Source organism: Myotis davidii, unplaced genomic scaffold, assembly GCF_000327345.1.
Source record: "Myotis davidii unplaced genomic scaffold, ASM32734v1 scaffold341, whole genome shotgun sequence".
Taxonomy (NCBI): Eukaryota; Metazoa; Chordata; class Mammalia; order Chiroptera; family Vespertilionidae; genus Myotis; species Myotis davidii.
The window spans coordinates 772,792-792,493 of record NW_006291021.1 but is presented as its reverse complement, the minus strand read 5'-3'; the positions used below and the strand labels follow the sequence as shown (position 1 = coordinate 792,493).

Here is a 19,702-nt window from a genome sequence, read left to right as displayed (position 1 = left end):
GGCACTGTGGCTCACCTCTGGCACATGCAGGTGGATGTGTGAAGTCACCAGGTACTCATTGGTGGGGTCATGCCGCATCAGGAAGGCCCTGGCAAAAGTGTAGGCGATGCGGGCACTCTCCTTCATCACCTCCCCCAACTGGCCTGTCACCTCCAGGCTCCCGTCCTTGTCCTTGTTGTTCTTCTCCTGAGGCCGCCTTGGGGATGTCTCGACAAACAGCGTGGAGCCTCCTAGAAGACACCAGTGTGTAGGGGCTGTAAGCTCTGAGATAGATAGATTCCCAGGGTAGCCGCTCCCCCTCAATGCTGGACCACCACCTGCAACACTTCCTCACCCACCTCTCCTCAGCCTAGCACCTCCTCTGTCTCGTGTCGGCGACCATGCCACCTAAGGGAACCACTGTGCACTGGCCCTACCCTATGTACCTTCACACAGGCTGCCAACACCAGGCACAAATTTTTACATAGCTTTAAATATCACCCAAATGAGCAAACTTTTTGTCAACCAGAGCCTGCTGCCTTTACAAACCCCCCAAAACTGCACCCAACCCCTGCCAGAGCAACACCTGGGCTCTAAAAGACCCTGAAGCCCAAGTGAAGCAATGTCACCTAGACAGAGGTTCCCTCCCCACTCCCCCTGCTGGGTGGTGTCCCAGGGTCTCATGCTGTGAAGGACTGTCCCACATGCAAGCCTGTCAAAAGCATCACCTAAATAAAGCTCATGGAGTACACCTGCCACCTTTTGGCCACTGCTCCAACAGCCCCAATTCCCTTGGTCTCATTGTGCGCCACCAGCCAGCCAGAGGGTGGTTCAGAGCAACAAAGTACAAACTTGTCCCAGAGGACAAACGGAAGGACGTGCAGCACTCACCCATGGCAGTCCAGGCCAGCCCCATGACCACGCCAGGTGGCGTCACTTCATACATGCGTTCCACAGTAAACACCGGCTTCCCCACAAAGTCCTGCAGATTCTCAGGTGTCACCTCCACCAACTCGGCCTGACCACTGACAATCTTGTAGGCGGACTTCCTTAAGACCTGGGGCAGGTGAGGCAGGATGATGGGCAGCCGGCCCCCAGTCACAGGCCCACACTCACCAGATCCATCTCCTTTTGCTTTAATTTTTAAATTGTGTAAAATGCACATCACATGAAAAATGTACCACTGTAGCCATTTCTAAGAGTGCAACTCAGTGGCAATAAGTACATTTCACACTGCTGTGCAACCATCCCCACCGTCCATCTCCAGAACATTCTCAGCTTCCCAAACAAAAACTCCCCGGCCCCTGGCACCCACCATTCTACTTTGATATCTGTGAGTCTGACTGCTAGGGACCTCACAGGAGTGGGGTCAGACAGTATCTGCCCTGTTTCTGGCTCCCTTCAGTCACATCACACCCTCTAGGCCAGCCGTGGGCAAACTACGGCCCGCGGGCCGAATCCGGCCCGTTTGAAATGAATAAAACTAAAAAAAAAAAAAGACCGTGTCCTTTTATGTAATGATGTTTACTTTGAATTTATATTAGTTCACACAAACACTCCATCCATGCTTTTGTTCCGGCCCTCCAGTCCAGTTTAAGAACCCATTGTGGCCCTCGAGTCAAAAAGTTTGCCCACCCCTGGGCTAGGCTCACCTTCTCCACCTGCTTCTGCAGGTTGCGCACTCCGCTCTCCCGGCAGTACTGCTTAATAAGGACAGTCAGCACGTCCGACGACAGCTTGGCCTTGCTTTCATCCAGGCCGCACAGGGCACGGGCCTGAGGCACCAGGTACCGCTGGCAGAGAGGGGAGCTCTGTCAGGATCCTCCTGGGACCTTCCTCATCCCCAGGTCTCAGGATCCAGGGCCCAGCACCCAGCCACAGATCCCTGGCTGGTAAAGATAGGACTGAGGTGGACCCTGCCTTCATGGAACTCTGGTCCTTGAGGAAGCTGGGGTCGTCCAATGAACATAGGGTGTCAGGGCAGGCTAAAGGGTGGCACTGTTGGTGAAAGTAGCCAGTAAGGCTTGGAGGGAGGTGTCAGGGCAGGCTAAAGGGTGGCACTGTTGGCCAGTAAGGCTTGGAGGGATAGTAACAGAGTATCTGGGCAGAGCTCAGTGGGTGCCAGGGCCCTGAACAGTGGCCACCTCTGTGAAGTGTCCACAACCTACAGACCCCCAGCCAACCACCCCTGCTCCTACTACATCCTCTGCCCAGATCCAATTGCTATCCTCTCTCCAGATGACATCTTAGATGTCACTTCCTTCAGGAAGCCCTCCCTGATTCCTGGGCCAACCTCACATACAGACAAGGTTTTGTAGCTGCTGCCCGGAGCAGACTAGAGGCTCCATGGTCACCCACAGCCCAGCACAACTCCTGCTGTACAGCAGTCTCTGGACAGACAGCCCTGAGCACTAGGTGGGGACAGAGCCAACTGACACTGCAGTTGGCCCTGGAGCTCCCACAAGTCCATGTGTCCCTCCTATCATATCCCTTCAGGGATTTGAAGGAAGCCCCCAGCCACACCCTGAATCAGCCCATCCTTCACCCCTTTTGAGTCCTATGGGTGGAGGGCAGATATGGCAGGGAGTCCCAGCACCCCTGCCACCCGAGTCCTTATCCCCTCCCTCCCCCTGGGGCCCAGTGCCCATCTCCGGGCTGCAAAGGCCTGGAGGGGAGAAACCCTTTCCAAATAGTAAACACTGCAGCCCTTCCCTACGCCTCATCCTGTGTCACTCTTGGGCTGTTCCCAAGGTACATCCTATATAATAAACGAGTAAACTAAACTCTTTTCCTGAGTTCTGTAAGCTGTTCTAGTCAACTATCAAACCCGAGGAAGAGGTTGGCTGTAAGAACCCAGCTTACAGCTGGTTGGTCAGAGGAGAGGCCGGGACTTGTGAGTGGCTCCTGAAGTTAGGGCAGTTCTGTGGGATGAGCCCGGAACCTGTAAGTTCTGCCGCTAACCCTGGGTAGTGTCACTGAAATGCAGGACACCCCGCCAGAAAACTGGCTGGTGGGGGCAAACACCCCACACCTGGTGTCAGAGGTGACATTATAGTTTACACATGCCACATGTTTCTTTTGGCTAGACCTCATACTACATACGTGACACGGGGATCAGTATCCTGTCTCCCTCCCACTCAGGTTTGATAGTTGACTAGAACGGGAATGGGAGCTCTGAGAGCAGGGCACTGTGGACTGAACCCCCAACTTTAAGTGCCCAGTACTTAGTGTGCACTCAGATGCCCAATTCTGAGCACAGTGGGGTCCCCCTCCCCAGGGCTCGACAGATGGGACACCTGGCCTCACCTCGGCAATGGCAAGCTTCTCCTGGGCCACATAGCCCGACACGTTGATCATCTCCATCCGGTCCCTCAGTGGCTCTGGGATGGTCTCGATGACGTTGGCCGTGCAGATGAACAGCACCTAGGGAGCCAGTGTGAGGTGCTGGAGAACTGGCCACCCTACCTCTCCCTGCCAGGGTCAGGCCCCAGGCAGGACACACACCTTGGATAAGTCCACGGGCACGTCCAGGTAGTGGTCCAAGAAGTTGGCATTCTGCTCAGGATCCAGCAACTCGAGCAATGCTGACGAGGGGTCCCCCTGGTAACCCCGGCCAATCTTATCCACCTGGAAGGGCATCAGAGGGCAGATGGTGTTGGCACCTTGTGCTGCCCCTTGCACCTGCTCACCAGACACTGAGGCAGGGGAACCAAGTGGGCCCAGACCCCACCTGCACCAGGGACCAGAACTGGAGAAGCCCTGAGAAGGGACAAGAGAGCTGGCCTCACAGCGTGACTGGGCAGACATGGGGTCCTCTGGGGCAGGAGAGGGCCTTGCTGCAGTGAGGCCGCCCACAGTGACTCAGGGACCATCGAAGCCACCAGGCCACGGGTTTCATTGTGAACACAGACTGCCTGGTCAGGGCTGCCTGGGGCTCTGGGTTAGGAGGGCCCTGAAGACAGGGTTTGAACCTCAGGGAAGTGCAGCCACAGCTCAGCCCTCCAGGGCCCACACACACCTCATCTATTAGGATCAGGGGGTTCTCCGTCTTGGTCTTCTTCAGGCACTGTATGATCTTTCCTGGCATGGCGCCCACGTACGTCCGCCTGGGGAAGAGAGCACGCTGGGCAGTCAGTGCCTGCCTCATCCACTGGAGGCCACGTGTGCACTCGCAGGCCCAGCTCCCTTGGAGATCCAGGACCTCAGTGTGCCACGTGCCCTCTGTGGGGAAATGCTGGCTGCTTCTGGCCAGGCCAATCTGCGGAGCACTCAGTCACCCCAACCTCCTTCCCCAGCTCAGATTCAGGGCAGGGGACAGATTCACAGCCAGGTCTCCCTCAGACCCATCCCCTTAGTCAGCACCTCATATCCAGTGAAACCCAACAGAACAAGAAGGACTGGGAGCAGCCAGAAACCAGCACCAGGAACATCCCCAACACCTGGGACAGGAACACAGTGAGAGTTGAGAGAGGAAGAAGGTGAGGGCAGCAAGGGGACGACGGGAGGGCCATGTGGGCCGAGGGAGCTTGGCAGTTTTCAGTATAACAGCAGTCAGTCAGTTCCCCGTCCTTGTCCTTGTTTGGAATCCCAGACTAGCATCAGCAAAGAGCGCCCACCTGCCCATCCTTCTGGGCACCTCTCCCCAATGACCTCCCAACGTCAGACCACCTGCACTTGTGCAGAAACTAAGTCAAAGCCTCTTCTCACCCTGGGGAGTGGTCCTTGCCGCAGCTCCTAGGCAGTCTCCAACCAGGCACAGGGGGTACCAGGGTCCCCTCTGCCTTCCGTCAGGCCCACCCCCAACTTTCAGCCTCCTGCTCAACCAGCTCAGAGGTCAGTACTGAGGCAAGAACCTCCCCAGCCTCCCAGGTCAGCTCCCTGCACCCCTCCACGCTCGGAGTAGGTCTCCCAGGAATATGTGCACCATCCCAGCCTGGTGGCCTCCAATGCTGTGTGGGCCCTGTCCCTTCTTGACCCCTCCTGGAGCTCACACCAGGTTCTGTGCCAGGAAGCCGAGAGACTGCCCACCTCCCTGCGGGTTCGAGTCAGTGAGGGGTGGAGGTCACACCCAACTCACCCTGCCCAGTGGGCGGCCAAAAGTATCCATGTTTTCAGAGACAATAAAAAGAAACTTGTAACATGGACTGAAATCATCCTTAAACACTAGTTTGCCAGGGCTTGGGGGCAGGTAGGAGGTCATGTGGCCAGGTACAAGGGAGAACAAGAAAACCTGTGGGTGGTCCATAGAGATCATGCATCTATTAGTCATTAGGGAGAAGCACCAAGAATAGCCTATGACAGCGCTACCTTCTCCCCATCCGGCCTCCCCACCCCACCTTTGAACACTGGCAACCTGAGAACAAATACAAGTGTATCTGCTACACTTGTGTCTCAAGCAGTTTACACTTTTCCAAGAACCAACCTCTGTGGAGGCCAGCATGGCGGGAAGCTCCAGGAGAACGAAATATCCTGACTGCTCCCCGGAAGGGTGCCAGGCACAGGGCCAGGTAGCTGTAACCAGTTAACTGCCACGATATTTTGAATTTAATTAAAAAAGGTTCCCCACTTGAGTCTATAGACGCTTATGGTGTACAAATGGTTAAGACCCGGGACACAGAAGATACCAGCCCCTGCTCGGGGTCTGATGAGAGAGGAAAGAATCAAGACAGGTGCTGAGGCCTCACGGGTGTGGGCTGGCCCATTCTCACTGGGGAGACCACCTTGCCCCTCACTCTAGTTCAGTCACTGGTCAGACAGCCCAGGCAGAATGGCAAGCGCCAGCCCTGGAACTCTGGTGGGGCTGCTGGGGGAGTTGCTGGTGGGAACTAAGCTGGAAATGCTGACAAAGCCCTCCCTAAGAGGTCAAGATTTGGATCCAATATTTGAGCACCTGGATTCAGTCGGGCCTAGATGCCTCAACTTTTCAGTTACTAACTCCAGTGTGAGTGGAGTTTACTACTTTGCCACCCCAATCACTTTAACAAAGGCAGAAGCAGATCCAGGAGGCTGGGCCTACCTGTGCCCCTTAATCTCGGCCACATCCGTCATGCCACCGACACTGAAGCGGAAGTACTCTCGGTTCAGGGCTCGAGCGATGGAACGGGCGATGCTGGTCTTGCCCACACCAGGGGGGCCGTAGAAGCAGAGGATTTTGCCCTGGGTCGAGCCTCGGAGCTGGCTGACGGCAATGAATTCCTATGGGCAGAGGTGGGCTCCCATGAGACAATCAATCACTTGCTGCTCATTGCCGTTGTGCAGAGTAAGGGCTGTGCCTGACTTGAGTCTGGCCACCTTCTGGTACTTTCTAGGTTTCTGGGGGGTAAGAAGGGACAAGGCCTGTCCTGGAGGAGCCAACCTGACTGCAGGTGTCATCTGCCAAAGGGTGGGGCAGCCTGAGGCACCAATGGGACAAGTAGATGCCAGGAGAACATGTGTGACTGACAATCAACTATGGATGACTACAGTCCAGGCCCATTAGGCAGCTTCCCCACTTAACAGGCTCTTTCCTTCTATATTGTGGATCACAATGGCCTCCTCCTTTCTCCTGGTCTGCCCACGCCCCAATGCCCTCAGCCAGGCCTGTTTTCTTCCCCTTGTAAATCTTTGAGCCCCTGGAGCAGGGCAGGCTGGCTCTGGCAGCCCCTGACATTTCTGAGCCAATCCAACACCTCTGGCCAGGGCCCTCTACCCCTTACCTTCCTGAACCCCTCTGTACCTCCAGACCCCCACATTCACCAGGGGGCTCCTCTGGGTCTCCCCAACAGCAGGGAGGGGATCCTGGGCCCCAGCCCCTGAGGCATCCAGACCCATATGCAAATCCAGACCATTACAGACCACTCCGCTCAGCATCCGCCCTAGGTGCAACGACCAAGTGCCTGGATGTGGGGTTAGGCTGGCCTGTGCCCAGGACCCCGGGGCCCACAGAAGAGAGTATAGGCGGCCTCACCAGGATGCGCTTCTTGACGTCCTCCATCCCATAGTGGTCCTCCTCCAGGACTGCCTGGGCCCGGGCCAGATCCAGGTTCTCGTCACTGTACTTGCCCCATGGGATGGACGTCAGCCAGTCCAGATAATTGCGGGTGACGCTGCCACAGGACAGACCAGAGTGGTGAGTGGGTCCCCGCGAGGCACCTGGCCCCTGCTGTTGCAAATCCATGTGGCTGGTACCCACTGAGCCCAAAGCGTGAACTATACCAAGTGCACTTGGCTGGCAGGCTGGCAGCACTCTGGAAAGCTCTCTCAGTGAGGGCCACAACTGGGAAGTATCCTGGTTCCCGCCACAAGTGCCAGGCCGGTTTCCCAGACCAGAGGCACAGTGAGCATGGGGACTACTCAGGGTCTAACACCATGGAAGGGACAGTGCTTAGAATGGAGGGGACAACCTAACCCAGGGCAAGTGAGGAGACTGAAGCCTGGGTGGTGGCAGGTCAGCATTACCAAGAGGGTAACCCTGCCTGGGAGTTGTGTATCAGGGACAGGGGCCTAGAAGAGGCCCCTCCCTAGGGTCCGAATAAGAGACTGATTAATTCATGTTTTAAGGCTCTAGTTCAGTGGTTCTCAACCTTCCTAATGCCGTGACCCTTTAATACAGTTCCTCATGTTGTGGTGACCCCCAATTTCATTGTTACAAATTGAACATAATTAAAGTATAGTGATTAATCACAAATACAATATGTAATTATATGTGTTTTCCGATGGTCTTAGGCGACCCCTGTGAAAGGGTTGTTCGACCCCCAAAGGGGTCGCGACCCACAGGTTGAGAACCGCTGCTCTAGTTTATAAACACTTGTGACAGCAGCATGAAAGCTCATTAGCTGCCTGAGGAAGAAAAGCTGGGGCACCTCTAGAATGGAGGCATCAGCATCTCCCAGGGTCCTGTAGAATGTGTCGCCCTCCCCAAACATCCTGAGTCAGGGAGGGGCCTGGTGCTTGGGTCCTCCCTTCAGAAGGGCCATTCCAGGACCTGCCAGTCCACAAAATGCCCAGGAGCAACGCCCAGTCCCTCGGATCTGACACCAAAGGCCCTGAGCCTCTCTGCCCAAACCCTGGGAAGCCATCCTGACTCACAGCCAGTGTGGGAGGGACAAGGACTGCTGGTCAAGGCCGAGTTCCCAATAAAATACGCTTACTTCCTGGCTGACTCTCAAAGCAGCAAGAGGGAGGCCAGAGGACAGAAGCCAAGGGAAGAGGGTGGCCACGGGGTGGCGGTTCAGGGACTCCTGGCTCTGGCTGGAAGCACTAGCTTAAAGCCATATGTCCTTGGGTTCAAATCACTGTTCCCGACTACCAGCTTAGAGGCCCTGGTCACTGTCTTGACTTTCCTGAACCCTGATTTATCTGAGAAATGGGGGTGACAAAGGCAGGTTCCGCACAGGATGGTTTGAGAGGACTGATGCATGTGACGGGCTGTTTAAGACAAATGCTTGTGCCAGTGCCGGTGGCGTCCTGGCACATGCCAGACCCTGCCAGGTCACAGGCTTTTCTAAGAGCCAGATGTGACAGAGGAGCCAGCACCGCTGCCCCCAGGCACTCACTTGAACTCTGAGGAGTGGTTGTCTAGCAGGCCCAGCTTGCTCAGCTCCTCATCCACAACGTCCATGACGTGCTTGGGGACCACGAGCTCCTTCAGCCGCTCGCGGAACTTTTCCTCAATGGCGTCCTTGTCCTCCTTCTCCAGGCCTAGTTCCTTCTTGATGATCTTCAGCTGCTCTTGCAGGAGGTACTTGCGATGTGTCTGCTTGATTTTCTCCTCCACCTGCGGGGCCAAGAAGCTGCCCTCAGACCGGAGAATACACAGTCCAGTCTTGAAAAAAAGCTTTGGAACCTTTCCCAATCTGTTCCCATTTCGTACATTTTCCCCAGGACTCTGAACGCAGAGAGCTCCTCCCCCTCGAAGGGGGATGGTCAGACGGAGACCTCTTTCTCTGGGTTCAGCCGCTAGGATCAGTTGTAATTTTTAACCTAATGAGTTTCACAGCCCAAGTGCACGCAGCCCTTGGAACACAGAAGGGCTTCTCAGCTCGAGGCTGTCCCCACCCCACTTACCTCCCGCCCCAAGCGCTGCTGCAGCTTGCTCAACTCAAACTCCTTCTTGAGGAGGGACAGGGCCTTATACAGCCGCTTGGGAATCTGCCAAAAAAAGGAGACATCAATCAGAATGGTGTCCATCTCTGTAGGAATGGGGGAGTAGGGGGAGGGGGTTCGGGGCACTCAGCAAGCTGTTGCTATAGAGAGCTTAAACCAGTGATGGCAAACCTTTTGAGTTCGGCATTTTGAAAAACCCTAACTTAACTCTGGTGCCGTGTCACATAGAGAAATTTTTTTATATTTGCAACCATAGTAAAACAAAGATTTACATTTTTGATATTTATTTTATATATTTAAGTGCCATTTAACAAAGAAAAATCAACCAAAAAAATGAGTTCGCGTGTCACCTCTGACACGCGTGTCATAGGTTTGCCATCACTGGCCTAGACTGTAACAGACCACTAGCCACACTTTAACAAAAAGAGGCATGCACCCCTGTTCCAACAAGCCAGGTTCTGGAAACACCTTCTACAGATAAAACTCCATCAGGTACTCAAGCTGTGTGGATCAGGATGTTTGTACAGGTGTTTGTAACAGCAAAAGACTGGTGACAACTCAAATATGCCACCACTAAATCACGGACACCACCTGATGGAATACTATGCAGCAGTTAAAAAGAATGAGGGAGCTGGATGTGAATGAAGGACATGTGCTGATGTGAAATCATCTCAAAAAGGGAACTGAGGACACCAGCCAGCCCAGCCAGCCTGGGAAGCGGCCCAGCACGCAGCACAGGCCCGGCACAGTGCATGTGCGGACAACTCACATTGGTCTCCTCCAGGACATCCTGCAGCTCGTGGGACTCTGCTCCAGTCAGTGCGGCACCCATGTCGCTCAGGTAGATGGGGTTGTCTACCACCCTCTGGCCCGCCTGCATCATCTGCAGCACAGACTCTCTGGAAGGGACAGAGGGATGCTGTCATAGGGCACGAGGACCATGACAGCAGCTGGGACTTCACCCCTGCTGGCCCTGTCTCATGGTCCCTAGCAGCACTGAGAGCCAGCATTGCATATGGGCCTCCCCCGCTTCAGGACCAGTAGGGCCTCCTTGTCCTAGAATCATGAGTCTAACACCTCCAGCCCAGATAGAAGCCCCCTGCAGCAGCCACGTGGTAACCTCATAAGATCCCCCTTCACTCCAACTAATGACAACAAAGGCTTCAGCCAAATCCAGATCCTTGTTAGCAGGAAGACGGCAAAGAACCTGGGCCAGGTCAGCCATCCCACCCCAGGATGTCCCTGTTAGAAGGGAAGAGGTTCCACCTGCACAGGACTGGGCCTGGGTGTCAAATTCCTGCCCCCAAAAGGTTTTCAACCAGGACGCTCTTGAGAAAAATTTCTGCCAACCCAGGTGCCACAGAGAGAGCCCAGCCTGGCCTCAGGAAGGGCTAGCCACACATTCTGGTTGGGGAGCGTGCAGGACACCCACCTGTAGAGTGGGTTCAAGGCAATGATGTCCCGGATGGTCTTCACGATCTCAGCTGTCAGGGCCTGGAAAGTGAGAAGACTAGCATGGATCACGGGGTCCTGGGACCAGTGGGGCAAGGGGCACTGTGGCCCTAGGGAGCCTCTCCCACCTGGTCCTGGACAAGGATGGCCTTAGAGACCCAGGAGCAGAGCCAGAATTCACCAGTCACGGAGACACCGAACCAACTGAGCAAATACTAAAACCAACTCCATCTCCTTACACCATTCTAATCTTAGAACGAGGCGTTTTGGGGGTGGAGGGGGGCATGTCTTACAGAGGGAGCGGGGGTTTTCTTTACTCTTTTATCACTCACAACTGACACTCCTCATCCTTGGCCACATAACACGCAGGCTATGACTTCTTTGTCTGGGATCTGCCTGAGTCACTAGGGCTCTCAGTCTGTTCCTCCTGGAACCTGGCCACAGGTCCCTGTAGAGGTGGGGCCCTAGGCTGTGGACCTATGGGTACTGCGTTCCTTCTTGCCTTTGTTCCCTGCCACAGTGAAGCTGGTCTTGTTCTGGCAGGACCACCAGGCAGTTTACAACATACATACCCACACCTCATTTGTTTCCAGAAGGCCCGGTTTGCAGCATATTGTACTCCAATGAGGGCACCGGTGGGCACGAAGCAAGCAGCCACAACGGCTGGGGTTTTCTAGTCTAATCTCGTGGTATCTAGTTATTGGATTTGTCCCTGAATTGCCTGAGTTGATCTTTATTGAAGGAAGCCAGCTGAAGGTCCATCGCCCTTGCGTGAACAAGGATGAGTGCGCTGTCTCTCCAAGGTCCTTGATTCTTTTTCCTTTTTTATTCAAGCCCTTGTGTTGAGGGCTGACTTTCAATAAATCACAGTGGGGGAGCTGCTCTGCTACATACAGGTCGTCTACGAATGGTTCAGCACCGTTTCCCACGAATGTGCCTTGCATGATGGGAGAAGGGACAGCCCCTTTCCAGCCCAGCCTGTTTCCCAAGACAAGAGCTTTCTGCACCAGCCCCCCAGCCTGGTCCTCAATTTTTTTCATAACACCATCTATGTCTGCCTTTCCCCCACTACACAATCCTCATAGGAAACTCTGAAGCTGTGCTGTTTATGACATATAAACCCACACCTCAGTTCGGCAGCCACTGGTAGCTATTCACTGAAATAAAATGAGTGTTCTGTTGCTCAGTTGCACCAGCCATAGGTAGAGTGCTTAATAGCCACAGGTAATGGTGCTGAATTGCAGAATATTTCCACCATGGAAGGTTCTCCCACACAGCTCTGCTCTCAAGGGCCCGGGTGGCCCTGGACTGCTGGTACAGGCCAGTGGCAAACGCATCCAAGCCCCTTCCAGCACCCAAAGCTGACATCACCAACCAATCACAGCACTCCTTCCCTCGGAGCTCAGAAGCTGCCCCAGAAAACTTCTCAACAGTGCCTTGGTGTCCTGGCTGGATAGCTCAGTTGGTTAGAGCATGGTCCCTATATGCCAAGGTTGCAGGTTCAATCCTCAGTCAGGGCACATACAATAATCAACTCGTGAATACACAAATTAAGTGTAATAACAAATCAATATTTCTCTCGCTCTCTAAAAATAAATTTTAAAAAAAGAAAAGAAAAAACCACAGTGCCTCAGAATCAGACCAAAGCTATTCACTATATTCCTACCCAGCAGTCACCCTGTCCAGAAGTTGCACTAGAAGAGCAGGTGGAAGAACACTCCCACCACCACCTTGAAAGTTGGCTCACCAGGAAGAAGGCTGTTTCTTTCCTGTCTCAGAGCCCGAGTTCCCGAGGAATGTGCCCTGCTTCCCCGCCCCGATGCACCAGGCTTGGGGGGAAGGCCGGAGGCACCTGCCCGGAGATCGCAGGCTGTGGCTGGACCTGGGTTCAAATCCTGCCTCCTTCCAGAGCAGCTAAGGACCCCAGTGGATTTCCTTCACTTTTCTCATCCCAGTTTCTCCCAAGGACTTTTGTGAGGAAAAGTGTGCTTTGCACTCTCAAACAGTGAGTGCTGCAACAGGCTAGCCCCTTCCTCAGGAGTGCTGACTCACCTTCACTTCCTCTGTGACCTGGAAGTCCTCATGGACAACATTCTCGACTTCCACCATGAGCACCTCACTGGGGGTGCCTGAGTTGGGCTCCACCACCACCTCCATCTGGCGCCTGACACCCAGATCCTCCTCCACCTCCTTCTTGCTCCGCTTGGGCTTCCGGCGGGGCTTCTGCTTCTCAGCCTCAGCCTCCTCCGGCTCCACCTCCAGCTGTCTGCTGATGTGAATCCTGTAGCCGGGAGCGAGGCAGAGATGGAGCCGCTGAGGTTGGGAGGGACCATGCCCTAATGAGGTCCCCAGTGCTGATAACTAAGGGTCCTGCTGGGCCCAGGGCAGGGTAACTACAAACTCTGGAGCTGAAGACTGAGCTACTTTCTCAGAACCCAAAGACCAGCATCCCCCTCTGCCCTTAGACTCCAGCAGACCCATCCATTCCATTCCCACACCAATACCCCACTGTCCTCCACAAACTGATGGATGAGCCAGTGGAAACCAGTTCTGGGGACCATTATGAGCTGCCACCTCGGCAGAGCCCATCTCTGGGACTCTGCCTCCCTCTCTTACTCGGAGCTCACCCCTTCGTGTTATTCAGGCCTCGATTCAAGGGCACCTCCTCACGAAGGCCAGATCCCGTCACCCTGCCCATCCTCATCTCCCCCCTTCCCTAAAGCACCCACCACCATTTGATTTCAGCTTGTGGCCTGTTTTCATGCCTCTGGTGTCCCCCCACTAGGGGTGCTCCCACCCTGTCTCTCCATCCAGGTGTTGTATGACGTGTTCCGCCTCCCCTCTGTCACACAGGTAACTAACAATGGTGCCTTCCTCAGAGAAGGGTCTGACAGCCACCACAGATGCCTACTCGGTGCCCAGCTGTCATCAGCAAGGTGCACAGAGAAAAGGAGGCCTGGCCTCAGGAGAGAGGGCTCATTCTATAGGGCACCTCATTCTGTAAGGCAGGGCAGTTAGCAGGCACCACTGTTTATTAATTCGAACTGAATCTTATTCTCTTCCCTCTGGCTCATGAGTCCTTCCAGGACACAGAGAAACAGCCCCTTCCCTAAGAGACTAGCGGGAACAGAGGAAGGGGTGCGGAGGCTCAGTGCAGGGACTTTCACAGAATCAGGGCCCGGCACAGGCCCTTTCCCCAGAATGTATCTGGGGTGCTGCCCAGCTGACACAAGAAAAAGGCTACGTGAGAAAAACGATGGAAGACTGAATTCAATAAATGCTGTCAGTGTCTCCAATGAGGGGCTTTCCAGAACATTCACTATATCTTCACTACACGTTATCAGCTTGTACTCCGACATGTTTTCATGTATGTTTGATCACAGGACTCTTGTGAAGCGTCTCACAGGACCAGTGTTCCTTGGAACACATGTGAAAAGCTGGTTAGTTCCTCTATTGCAGTGGTTCTCAACCTTCTGGCCCTTTAAATACAGTTCCTCATGTTGTGACCCAACCATAAAATTATTTTCGTTGCTACTTCATAACTGTAATGTTGCTACTGTTATGAATCGTAATGTAAATATCTGATATGCAGGTTGGTCTTAGGCGACCCCTGTGAAAGGGTCGTCCGACCGCCAAAGGGGTTGCGACCCACAGGTTGAGAACTGCTGTTCTATCGAGAGCTTCAACCTTGCAGATTTTTAAAATTAATCGTGATAGATACAAGGGCTTAAACTGGACTTAAACATATGCAGTCCTTTGACAGTTAATAATTCCATGGACCACAAGGAAGTGTGTCTGGGTGAAAACTGCAAATTGCTAAGAATGACAATACAGCATTATCTGCAGGCAGATGCAGACACGTGCACTTGGAGGAAAAGCAAGCCCAACTGTGAACAGCGGACACCTAGACATGAGATGAGGCAACTTGCTACTTTGTTTTTGTGATGCTTTTTAAAATAACGTGCATTAAAGAAACGACTTCTCACGGACCACCATTCTGCCACTTTAACAAGGGAACTCTGAGAAGGGAGGCTCCAGAGATGACATGTCTTAGCCTCAATCTCCAGCTTTGGTGTGGCCACTGTAGTGATCAGGCTGCAGGGATGACTGAGAAGGGTGAGTCAGTGCTGGAACTTAGGGGTACTCAGAACCACCCTCCCCACCAGTGTCCCACAGACCCCCGAACCTCCTGTGTCCCATGACAATCATGCGCAGCTTGTCCCCAAGGTCCTGCATCTCGTGGATCTGGACAAACGTTCCCGTGTGGTAGATCTCGTCCAAGCTCTCGACCACGTCGGACTCGTTACTGAGGGAGAGAGACACAAAGGAACATCGGCACAGGCTCTCTAATTCCCACGGAGTGTCTCAGGCTAGGCTGGAGGAGGGAGAGACGAAAACTCAACTGGCCTGGACTGAAAACCAACAGTGACCTCCTTGCTCCCACAGGGGCTCTGGAGCCCAGTAAAATACCTGCCAGCTAAGGAATACCAGTGGTAACTGCACAGGTGAGTAGCTCCTGGCCATGAGGCATCCTGGATGGAATTTTCATTCCATTCCAAAATCCCAAGACAGAGCCGACTCAGGACACCCTAGACTTCTAACTTGGAAGTGGAACTAATTCCTGCCTGGAGTCAAGGTGGACATATCCAAAGCGGTGATATCTGCCCACTTCGCTCTGTGCTGAAGCGGCCTTGCAGGTGTGCATGTTTTAACACCAAGGGTCCTCGAGGTTAATACCCCCCACATCTTGACAAGGCACGAAGCCCAGCGCTGCAAGCCAAGCCTTCAGTCCAGGCTATAAAGCAGGGGTCCTCAAATTACGGCCCGCGGGCCACATGCAAATACAAATATTGTATTTGTTCCCGTTTTGTTTTTTTACTTCAAAATAAGATAGGTGCAATGTGCACAGTAATTTGTTCATAGTTTTTTTTTAAACTATAGTTCAGCCCTCCAACGGTCTGAGGGACAGTGAACTGGCCCCCTGTTTAAAAAGTTTGAGGACCCCTGTTATAAAGGAACACTTGGCTCCAGGCTGAGTCCCCTGTAGGCTCTACTTGGTTTCTTTCAGGTCAAGGGTCAGAGGTCCAGGCTACTTTAGGGAGCAAAACTGGTGGTGAGTTACACTCCAGGGCGACTTCAGCAAAGGAGCGAAGGAAAAATTACACTTACGTGTCATCTCTCTTTAGAAAGACGCCGGCATATGGCTGGGCAAGACGGACTTTCCTTCTTAGCAGCTCAACCAACTTCTTATTTTTAACCTAGCATGACAATGACCCCAAAGTGAAACGCAGGGTAGGTTTTCTAGCTGACATTTTGATAGCAGCTCTAACATTTTCTATATTATTCTCTGGGGACATGCTAATCTGATCGAGGTCACTAACCAACTTAGTCCAGGAATCCCTGGACCAAAAACAAACAAAAGACAGATATATGAACCACTGCATTCCTCGGTGGTTCTCCCCCTTCCTAAAGAAAACTCTAAGTAGACAAGTGGCCAGAACTAAGAAACTGATTTAAGGCTCAATTTCAAGAGCTGTTTCAGTGGCAAAATAGAAGGCCTAAAATCTAAACTTTACTGATTTCATCAGTGTCAGAACTACACTAAATGTGTGTAATTCAAATATGGCCCACACCATAGGATGTTAACTTCCTCTAATCTTCACTGAAAGTATTTCCCAATCACATCTTTACCCTATTTATTGATCGCTGAAACCCCCAAGATCACAGAACATTTTCTTGATGTCATTTCAGCGGCAGGTAGGGGGTTAATGATGTCTTAGGAAACAGCTGATGGGGGGTGGTGCACAGATGTCTTTTAGGGTTCAAATGATTTCTTTCAAGCCTGTACTAATTCCCAGACGGGACTGCCTAAACTTGATGGCTCTCAGTCTTTAGCACACATAGTTTCTGACGCAGGAACTCTAAAGAGGGCCTGAGAGTCTGCATTCTAAACAAGCTCCCAGGTGATGCTGCTGGTCCAAGCACCAAAATTTGAGAACCTGTGTTTTAGCTCTAACAGCGGCCCTTAACTTAGGGTCTGGGAATTCCTGTCACTATGGATGCATTTTTCCCTGGAGAAAGGTCCATCAGGAGGGTACATCAACCCAATAAAAACTAAGAGCCTCTAGTCCAGTGATGGCGAACCTTTTGAGCTCGCCTTGTCAGCATTTTAACTTAACTCTGGTGCCGTGTCACATATATCAAATTTTTTGATATTTGCAACCACAGTAAAACAAAGATTTATATTTTTAATATTTATTTTATATATTTAAAAGCCATTTAACAAAGAAAAATTAACCAAAAAAATGAGTTCGCATGTCACCTCTGACACACGTGTCATAGGTTCGCCATCACTGCTCTAGTCTACAGTCCGAAGCCACTGATAAGAAGAGAACCTACTGGGGCAAATTAGCCCCATGCAGTCAACTACAGAAACAAAAGTAATCGGAGCTTGGTTAACAACTTCAGAAACACTAACTGGGTCCACGAAAGTTTCCCTCATTTCTCCTCTGCTAACAGCTGACTGTTGCATCTCGGCACCTCCCCTTCTTCGGCATGATCCCTTTTCATTACAAAAATATGAGTACCACATGCCAGCCTCATGCTATCCACAGTGACTCATTTAGCCCTCCTGGCTAGCTCCAGGTGGACAGACACAACCTCTTAGAACAGTGGTTCTCAACCTTCCTAATGTCACGACCCTTTAGTACAGCTGCTCATGTTGTGGTGACCCCCAACCATAAAATTATTTTCGTTGCTACTTCATAACTGTAATTTTGCTACTGTTATGAATCGTAAATATCTGATATGCAGGATATATTTTCATTGTTACAAACTGAACATAATTAAAGCATAGTGATTAATCACAAAAACAATATGTAATTACATATGTGTTTTCCGATGGTCTTAGGCGACCCCTGTGAAAGTGTCATTTGATCCCCAAAGGGGTCGCGACCCACAGATTGAGAACGGCTGTCTTAAAAGAATCATTCTCTCTGCTTGGCGATATGCAGGATATATTTTCATTGTTACAAACTGAACATAATTAAAGCATAGTGATTAATCACAAAAACAATATGTAATTACATATGTGTTTTCCGATGGTCTTAGGCGACCCCTGTGAAAGTGTCATTTGACCCCCAAAGGGGTCGCGACCCACAGATTGAGAACCGCTGTCTTAAAAGAATCATTCTCTCTGCTTGGGCACCTGCCCCCTTTGCTGGACTGAGGGGACCACACCTGGTGAACAGTCCTGCCCCAGGGCCTGGTAGGGTAGAGAGGACTGCTGATGGTGGGTCAAAGACGGGAAAGAGCTCTCCAAGGCAGGCTTCTGAAATGTGTGAGGAGCCCCACATAAAAGACAACAGGTGCAGCTGCTTACTACTGAAGCACACTAAGCACCAGGTACCTACCATTCTAGATCCTTTAATGACCTCATTTATTTCCCACAACAACTCTAAGGCAGAAGATACTATCATGTCCATTTCACAGATGAGAAAATGAAGGCCCAGAGCAACAGCTTGCCCAAGGTTACAGAACTGGGGATGGTGGAGTCAGCCACAGGGTCCTACCCTGGGACCTCCAAATAACCACTACTCAACATCAAGGCGGGCCCTGGAAGAGCAGCTCAGGCAGACAGCGGCAGCAGTGCAAAACAGGTGGTGGAGGGGCCTCTTCTGTCCCCTGCTCACTGGCTGGTTGCTGCCCCTCTGTTTTGTCCCTTTCTAAGGCATCCCTGAGATTTACTTAGCAGAAACTGGGGTGAGGTGGAGAAGCTGGAGGGTGAATACAGAGGCTGACTCATTGTATGACCTTGCTTAGACAGTTAAAGATAACCTTTCTCCTCCATGGACTCCAGTTTCCACATCATTAAAAAAGGGGTGGGGTGGGGGAGGGAGGTAGGTATTTGTGTCCTTCCTACTCTAAAAAGGCAAGTTCCTTGCACTCACAATGTTTTCTCTCTATTACATCACCCTAGTTCCCCACCCAACCCTCCCTTTAGGTTTCTTAGTCTGAAAGGACCTTGTTTCCTGCCTCTTTCCATTACAACATCGGTTCCTTAGGCACAGGGACTGTTTGATTTGTTCGCTGCTGTACCTCAGTGCTGGCAACATGGTAGTGGGTAAGAACACTCCCCCGCACCTCCCAGAGAAGATTCCCTTTGCACCTTCCTCATCCGTCCCTTGCTCTCTTACTCCCTGTAGTATTCATTCTCTTCCAGCACATACTATACTTACTAATCTTGTTCATTGCTTCTTGCTTCTCGCTAAAATATGAGCTCCAAAGGCAGGAATTTTTGTCTTGTTCACTGCTGTACCCCTAACAGCTAGAACTGAACTTGGCACATGATCTAGAAATACTTGTTTAAGAAAGGAATTAATCCTGATCCCAGAGAGGCTCATCACTAGAAAGGCCACTCTGGGGAGTTAGAAAACATTTACCAACACCTGCAGAAAAGTAACTGGCGCAAGACTGCTTTTCGGGTTCTTCTCGGAGCCGGATGCCTGTGATGACACGCTAAGTGCACAGTCCTAAGCTCACTGGGTCCAACTCCCCTTAAGACAGTGGTTCTCAACCTTCCTAATGCCGCGACCCTTTAATACAGTTCCTCACTTTGTGGTGACCCCCAACCATAAAATTATTTTCGTTGCTACTTCATAACTGTAATTTTGCTACTGTTATGAATCGTAAATATCTGATATGCAGGATGTATTTTCATTGTTACAAATTGAACATAATTAAAGCATAGTGATCCATCCCAAAAACAATATGGAATTATATATGTGTTTTCCGATGGTCTTAGGCGACCACTGTGAAAGGGTCGTTCGACCCCCACACGTTGAGAACCGCTGCCTTAAGAGCTCCTAAGGGAGGAATGTGGCTCCAGTTCACCAAGCTAGTGATTAACAGACAAAATTCCAACTCCTGCCTTGGATAAACTTCGTGTCTGAAAAACTTTGGAGAAATGAGGGTGCTAAACTTTCCCTCGGCCCAACTCGCTGCGTGCAGAGGTGGGTAAACGGAGGACAACGGAGGAGACCGCATTACCTCGATAATCTTGATAAAGCGCGGGAACACCGGATTGCGGGTGACGGCGATGAGTGGCAGGTGCGGGAACACGTCCGGGATGGTCATAGGTGTCAGCGCCGTTATGACGGGGCCTTCGCCGCCGCCCGCGCTGCCCCCC

At 52.0% G+C, this 19,702-nt stretch overlaps 1 protein-coding gene and 1 long non-coding RNA gene across 2 annotated transcripts in view; one reads left to right on the top strand and one right to left on the bottom strand.

Annotated features, from left to right (window-relative positions):
* Window positions 1–9,303, top strand: part of LOC107183161 — a 10,590-nt gene extending 1,287 nt beyond the window's left edge. The window contains exon 3 of the long non-coding RNA XR_001513932.1: window positions 9,292–9,303. This is a non-coding gene — a long non-coding RNA (uncharacterized LOC107183161). The remainder of the gene's footprint in view (window positions 1–9,291) is intronic.
* The window catches only part of LONP1 (lon peptidase 1, mitochondrial), a 21,342-nt gene extending 1,646 nt beyond the window's left edge, over window positions 1–19,696 (bottom strand). Inside the window, exons 1-16 of the mRNA XM_006764248.1 lie at window positions 19,564–19,696; window positions 15,685–15,773; window positions 14,702–14,821; window positions 12,568–12,796; window positions 10,496–10,557; window positions 9,833–9,962; window positions 9,025–9,108; window positions 8,514–8,734; window positions 6,926–7,064; window positions 5,996–6,174; window positions 3,998–4,085; window positions 3,484–3,606; window positions 3,286–3,402; window positions 1,632–1,772; window positions 871–1,036; window positions 16–230 (exon numbers count right to left, since the gene is read on the bottom strand). Coding sequence (XP_006764311.1) covers window positions 16–230; window positions 871–1,036; window positions 1,632–1,772; window positions 3,286–3,402; window positions 3,484–3,606; window positions 3,998–4,085; window positions 5,996–6,174; window positions 6,926–7,064; window positions 8,514–8,734; window positions 9,025–9,108; window positions 9,833–9,962; window positions 10,496–10,557; window positions 12,568–12,796; window positions 14,702–14,821; window positions 15,685–15,773; window positions 19,564–19,650 — 2,190 coding nt within the window. The 5' untranslated portion in view covers window positions 19,651–19,696. The remainder of the gene's footprint in view (window positions 1–15; window positions 231–870; window positions 1,037–1,631; window positions 1,773–3,285; window positions 3,403–3,483; window positions 3,607–3,997; window positions 4,086–5,995; window positions 6,175–6,925; window positions 7,065–8,513; window positions 8,735–9,024; window positions 9,109–9,832; window positions 9,963–10,495; window positions 10,558–12,567; window positions 12,797–14,701; window positions 14,822–15,684; window positions 15,774–19,563) is intronic.
* Between the last annotated feature and the right edge of the window lie 6 nt (window positions 19,697–19,702).